This window comes from Branchiostoma belcheri, unplaced genomic scaffold (genome assembly GCF_001625305.1).
Source record: "Branchiostoma belcheri isolate BF01 breed outbred unplaced genomic scaffold, Haploidv18h27 scaffold115, whole genome shotgun sequence".
NCBI lineage: Eukaryota > Metazoa > Chordata > Leptocardii > Amphioxiformes > Branchiostomatidae > Branchiostoma > Branchiostoma belcheri.
In genome coordinates this window covers 154778-161918 of record NW_017802547.1, presented here as the reverse complement: position 1 = coordinate 161918, position 7141 = coordinate 154778, and the positions used below count along the sequence as shown (strand labels likewise).

At 41.4% G+C, this 7141-nt stretch overlaps 1 protein-coding gene across 1 annotated transcript; it reads left to right on the top strand.

Annotated features, from left to right (window-relative positions):
- The first annotated feature begins 350 nt into the window (after positions 1-350).
- On the top strand, positions 351-5943 carry LOC109462314 (arylsulfatase B-like). Its single transcript, XM_019758844.1, has 15 exons — positions 351-584; positions 1227-1338; positions 1511-1562; positions 1852-1952; positions 2305-2411; positions 2606-2670; positions 2776-2877; positions 3278-3341; positions 3610-3707; positions 3860-3996; positions 4348-4406; positions 4639-4750; positions 4951-4994; positions 5109-5198; positions 5735-5943. Exons 1-15 carry the CDS (start codon positions 479-481, stop codon positions 5911-5913), a joined length of 1428 nt encoding a protein of 475 aa, XP_019614403.1. The 5' UTR covers positions 351-478; the 3' UTR covers positions 5914-5943.
- The last annotated feature ends 1198 nt before the right edge of the window (positions 5944-7141 follow it).

Here is a 7141-nt window from a genome sequence, read left to right as displayed (position 1 = left end):
TGTGTCGTCACCACGTCTGGTAATTACATGTTGGAATAAAAAAAAATAAAAAAAATGCACATATGCATGAGACACAAATGAAAATAACCTTCACAAGACAGTATTAATAGAAATGCAAGTTTTTTTTTAAATTCTGAAAAGTATTTGTTACGTAATGTACATGATGTGTTTGGATAAATCACAAGATAAATAACAACAACAACAAGCTACATGATTATTACAATAATAACAATTTTCTGGTTTAAAATCTGCGGTACGTTAGTGCCTTGTGTCCTTGAGATTCACCACAGTTCGGATGTTGCCCCTTTTAACGGACAATTCCGTACAGCTTCCAAGTTGCCATGCCCTGCACAGGACGTAGTCATGTCGTGTGAGTGAACATTTGTTTAAGCTTATCTACCTAACCAAGGATTGTTGTGTAACACGCAAACCCCAGGACCGGAACAACTAGTTAGTACCTCAGTAGAAAGTGAAGAAGATGGCTGTGCTTCTTTTTATCTCGATTTTGGGGTGTCTGTTTGGTCAGGGAACGGCTCAAGCCAGCACCAAGCCTCATATTCTACTGATCGTAGCCGACGACTTGGGTAGGTACTAAGTACAGGTACTTTATTGTATAGGTATTGTACACTATGTCTGCTACATATACTAGTACTTGAACTACGTGTCACATGTGTCATATTGACGATTTTTTTTACGAACCGAGCACGCTATTTAAACACAATTACTGACTCTTCTGACCTTACTATCTTCTTTCAAACAAGTTCGAGCAAATAAAGACATGATGTCATGTTTAAAACGGCAAACTTGGCACGCTAGCTATTTCTGGCCGTGGTGGCTTCTGTTTTTGGCTTCAAGATGTGGGAAAAGACACAGGAGGACAGCTGGCCCGTAGATTAGTGACTTATTAAACTGTTCTGTACCTAGGGTATTTGAAGTATGGGTTTCAGCGGTTGTAATGGATAATACCGTAGGGGACTTCTTCTAAGCAAATATTCAGCACCTTCAACGTCTGTAAAATGGATTACCAAACGTTCCATACAAGCTTCCTAATTTCAGGAACAATCCGGAAATGCAATGAGTGTTCAGTGTAACTTCTTTCCAAGTTATAGTTCCAAGCTATAGTTCTTCATAGATAAATATAAGTCGGCTTTTTTTCATTCCCTATGTATGTTGCATATGGGCCAACCTGCGTGACGTCACAATTTTTCTGATAACTATATACACAGGATGGAGTGACGTCAGCTGGAACAACCCGCATGTGATGACGCCGACTCTGCAGACTTTGGCGACCAATGGCGTCATTTTCAACCAAACTTACAGCCAACCAACGTGCTCACCGTAAGTACACATGTAAAATATAATTCTAAAACAAACGGCACGGTGACTATAGCTAGTACTACACCCTACTAGTACTTACTACACCCCATGTATGCTTTTCATAATCAGGACAAGATCACATTGATCATGATAAGGCATTTATAAATAAGATATTCTGTGTTTCACTCTGCAGATCGAGGACTGCCCTGTTGACTGGGAAGTTTCCTTACCGTCTGGGAATGCAGGTAAAATATGATAAGTTATATATTATTATTATTATTTAACCATTGTACACCTGTACTTAGTACTTGCCATGCATTCTACCTGCTACAACTATTGTGCAAAAAGTTTTGATTTTACTAGTACATCATCCTATGTAAATTTGATGCTCATATACCATTAGTAGTCGAGGAGATTGGCCCTCTAAAAATCTTTAATTTGAGAATGTTTAAACGTTTCTTCTTTACATCATCTTAACTCACATTTAATGTTTTGATAACCAAAAACATACTTTCAATTTCACAAATTACACAGCGTGTTATGAACTCGAGGAAGCCCCATGGACTCCCCTTGGACGAAGAACTCCTGCCACAGAAACTGAAGAAACTGGGGTACGCAACACACATGGTCGGGAAGTAAGTCTCTCCTTTTCATACGTAAGGTTGTCCATAGTTCGAATGTCTGTACTAGTACATAACGTTTTCACATGACGTTAGTACTGTGTGTGCCGCCATGTTCATATATGCGTTATACGTTTTCACCATGATATTCAAATTAAGGCCCCATGTCTATTATTCATTGATCTGCAATCATTTGATAAAAGGTTGAAGACTAAGTATGATGTATTTCTTTAGTTACTTTATCGTTGATCGGTAGTGCTATACGGCTTCCTTACACCTTTTCACTGTGCGTGCGTCATGTTTTTTTGGTTGTGCTCATGTGTGCACAAGTCAGGTCTAAATCTGTTAATGGTGATATATGCTTTAGATGGCATCTTGGATCCTGCAAATGGGAGTACACGCCTACAGAACGCGGGTTCGACTCCTTCTATGGCTACCATCACGGATCCCAGGACTACTATACACACAAGTCAGGTACTGAAAACACGGTATCAAGTTCACGATTGTTACAATTGTTACAATAAATATAGATACAAGTGTGCATGTAGAATCTTGTCTTTGTTTTTAATGTCATAACTCTGTTTAAATATTTTTTGCGAAGTAATACATACCGAGGTTTATTTTTCAGTGAAAAAATCAACTTTTATTTGTTTTCTATTTCTTTGCAGCCAGGGCCCTGGACCTTTGGGACGGCAAAACTTCGGTCAGCGACCAGAATGGCGTCTATTCCACGGTAGGTGCAGGAAAGAAATGACAAAAATTCTGTACTTATTGGTAATTCATTAAATTAGTGGTTTGTTTATTGCTTGATAATCTGTTGTGTTCCACCTTATTGCAGGAGTTGTTCGCTTCACGTGCAGAAGACATCATAAACCAGCACGACCCGAACACCCCGCTCTTCTTGTACCTACCCTTCCAATCCGTTCATACGCCTCACCAGGTTTGTACAACTGTACAGAACCGCTTTGTGATACGAAAATACTGTCCCCATGCCCACTAGGATACAATTGTCCAAATCGAGCCGAATCGATTCGCTTTGATCCGGCTTCGATCCGGCTCGAAGCCGGATCAAAGCGAATCAATTCGGCTCAGTCGATTCGGAATGGGGCCAGTACTGTGTCATGTATGAACGCTGTAGAACAGATAATTAGATTGGTCTCAATCTAAGAAACTTGATTTTCATTGGCTAAAATGCTACGTGACGTGGCAGCCGTTTGGGCCACCTGTTTGAATGACTAAGTATGTTCACAATTGAGAAAGCGCGCGATCAAGAAAGTGTGTTCAGAAGTGAGAAACCGTGCGCTGGGCAATATAACGTACGCCGTGTTTTCCCAACACAGGTTCCTTCCAGCTACCTACAGACCTTCTCGACTGTCCAGGACGACGACAGGAAGTCGATTTTAGGTAAACCACAGTTATGTTAAACTCTTGTACAAGAATGATATCGCATCCGCTCTTCTACAATATTATGTACACCACATGCCCCCCTCCCCACCTCTATGGCTTTGAGCCTTTTACCTGTCTTACCTTTTTACCTATGATATATATGAAGGTTTTAAAAGGTAATTCCCCCGTCTGATTAGTTGTCTTAGCTTTCTCCAAACGTAGTCACGCTGTTCTCGATATTACCGATTACTAATATTAAGATATAAACCTTCCCATGATACTCTAGGTATGGCGACAGCCTTAGACGACGCCATCAAGCGGGTCACGGACACACTGAAGGGCAAAGGATTGTGGGACAACACCCTCACCATTTTTATGTCGGACGTAAGTAACAGAAATTTTCATTTTTCAACTTTGAAAAAATCTCAAAAGATAAGCATTTAGTATACAAAACAAAACCAAAACTAAACAAAAATGAACATTTTAAAATACGTCGATGACATTTAGGCACTCAAAAATGATTTCTCTTTTTCCAGAATGGTGGAGAATACTCTGATGGGCAAAGTAACTGGCCTCTGCGGGGAGCTAAAGGCACGTTCTGGGAGGGAGCGACCCGTGTGCCCGCCTTCATACACGGCAACATGCTGGACAGAACTGGATACACCTATCACGGGTAACCTTTCATTTTTAAAAATTTTTAACATGCTGCTGTCATGCCCCCACTCTGTATCTGTTTATATAGGTCAGTAACGTTATATACATCATGCTATATAAAGGAAACCGTGTAATAGTTTTGAAGGAGGCTAATCAGTACGCTAGTAGAAATAGTTTATAGTTATTAAGGATTATTTGCCATACATTGTATCCAAAGCAATTATTGCACAATAAACCTTGATCTTTTAACGGAACTCTTGTGCGCAAGGGACAAACAACACATTACCATGGCAACGCGTTTGCGGCGCATGCGTGTTTGTCTGTTCCGTCACTATGGCCAAATGAGGACGATTTTGATGTTTTGTTTCAGTATGATGCACTTTGTGGACATCCTCCCTACTCTCGTGTCTGTGGCAGGTGGAACTGAGGGTAAGTTCAAATGTATACGTGAAGAAATGTTAGTACGTGCAGCTTTTCGTTGTGGGAAGGGTGGCACTGATTTGCATTCTTTTTTTTATTTGCACTATTTTCTGATTGTCCAACTTTCCTGATCGCACGCACATATATATGACCGTCTCGCCTGCAAAGGAGGCTAGGTCAGAATTACAAACCTAAGAACATCAACAGATATGTTTTACCAATCTAACTTGTTTTTTTGCAGACCCAGGGCTGGATGGAAAGAACATGTGGCGGAGTATTTCTACCGGTTCTGACTCGCCAAGAACTGAGTTTGTTTACGACATTGATAGTGGGGAACACCGCTTTGCTATCAGGTATGTGGTACTAACGGGGGAAGCGTCGGAGGGCTTCAATAAACACAGAAGGGAATTTTGGGTATTTTCACATAAAAGAAACGTGGGAGAAAAAGGCAATGCTAAGAATGCACTGTACTTCAACAGTGGCAGCGTACTCGATGTCTTGCTTTCCGATCTTGTCGCAAGTCGTAACAAATAATTTCCCCTTCTTTCAAAAGAGTTGGAGACTACAAACTCGTAACAGGCAACCGAGCTCCAAAAGGTATGAATTGAAGCGTAACATTTACTTAGAATTGTCCCTTTTTGCCATTGTAATTAGGAATATCTACCTTTGTTGTACGCTGTCATCATAATGTACCTATTAATATTCGTCCAGATGACTGGTATGCTCCTGCCGAGATGCAGCAAATGGGCATCCTCACCGAGATAGGCAATGAGTCGGGACCTTTTCTCTTCAACATTAGAGGTGCGTTACTATTATACTTTGACTGACCTATCTTTTAATATTCATTGAAATCACAACCATACTTTATAGCGTATTTATGATTATATTAATACTGCACTGCATCACACAATGCCTCATAAAAGGATAAAGGGTTGCAATGTATAATGGATGATGCTGGGTTTTTGTCATTGTGAGAAGGGGAGGTATAAAATGTAGACTTGTTACGTGCCATGTTACGTCCCATGCGGCAAAGAGTAGCTGGCAAATTCGACTACACCCTGAAAGCAGCAAACTATATGAAAGAGACGAGCGACCTAAACTGGAACCTAAGGTCCTACCTGGCCGAAGAACCCTACCCTACCCTACCCTACCCTACCCTAGCCTCCCCTACCCTACCCTACCCTACCCTACCCTACCCTACCCTAACCCTACCCTACCCTACCCTACCCTACCCTACCCTACCCTACCCTACCCTACCCTACCCTACCCTACCCTACCCTACCCTACCAGAAAGCGTTATATTTATTAAAATCACAATTTGTTGCTTTCTCTCTCAGAGGATCCCTTGGAGAAGTCGAACCTGTACGGCGTGGCTGAGTACGCCGCCGTACAGAGGGCCATGCGCCGCCGGCTGAACGAGCTCACCCCGTACGAAGTCCCGTTCCCGGATCTTGCTGACGACCCGGCCGCGGACCCGTCCAACTACGGCAACGTGTGGGCGCCTGGGTGGTGCTGAGACTCGCCACGTGATCACTACGACATAGCACGTGATTGAGACGTCATAGAACGTGATCGAAGCTTGTGATTCCTAGGTTACAGCACATGATCGCAGCATCACAAGCTTTAAATTTTCGTAAAATTCCAGCTATTAAACAATTCATTGGTCATTGGTCGTTGGTCTCCTTTGCCATTGTCTTATGATATCTGTCAGTGAATCACAAAGTAATTGAAAGGTTATTACTTCTGTTTCATTTAACAGTTTCAAATGTCAAAGTCACTGTGGCAGCAGAGTCATGAAGCATCATTGCGGCTAAAGTCAAAATTCAATATATCTTGGTCTTGTGAATAATGACCATTTGTTTAAACGACAAAACGACAGATGTATTATAAGTATGATCTGTAAAAAACGAAACTACATGTATAATAATATAAAGCAGAGGTAATTGCAGTTTTTAGAGAAAATGACAACAAATCAGGCAAATGGAAATCAGAAATTATGTTTTCGTTGTCGTTACGAAATGATTATATATTCAGGAATTTAATACATCATAATTGACGAGATATGATTCGTACCATTTAGGTATGCTAGGTATATGAAGTTAAAACCATTAAGTCTAAGGCTTTTATGTGTCACGCATCAGCCTCATATAACGGCGTCACGGTCCACATGCACCTAACCATGCCCATGTGTTCTCTGTGGCATTGATTCGTAGCGAAATAGACAGACCTTGACGTTTTCGCTGACTGTTGCTCCAAGACCCTCCAACTGTTCCAATTTAGTCAGAAATTGAATTGGCCTCGGTCACGTAACCTTAACCCGGAGACTAGCTTATGACGTCAAGTTTTGGGAACAGCTCTCTTTTAATTTGCTTCCTCGGCATGACTGAATCCAGGGATGTTCCATTAGTTACAGCTAGCTGCACTCACTTATATGGAATTGTTGCCAAACATATTCAAAGAAAAGTCACTAACTTGGTGGTTCTATCACACCTACCCCCCACCCCCTTCCCATGGCATCCAATGCAATTTCAGGGCAGCAAAATTGGAATATTCTGAGTAGGGCAATCTGTATCAGACTGCCCTACATTAGCACATTTGTATCGGTATTTGATGCATCGGGCATTTAAAACAGTGTAGAAACAAGCCCCAAGATTATTCCTAAAGTTTCAAAGTTTCCTTTATTTTCTGGGTGGTACCCTAAAAATCAGTGCAGGACCCTACCAGTAACCGTTTCGTCACAATCA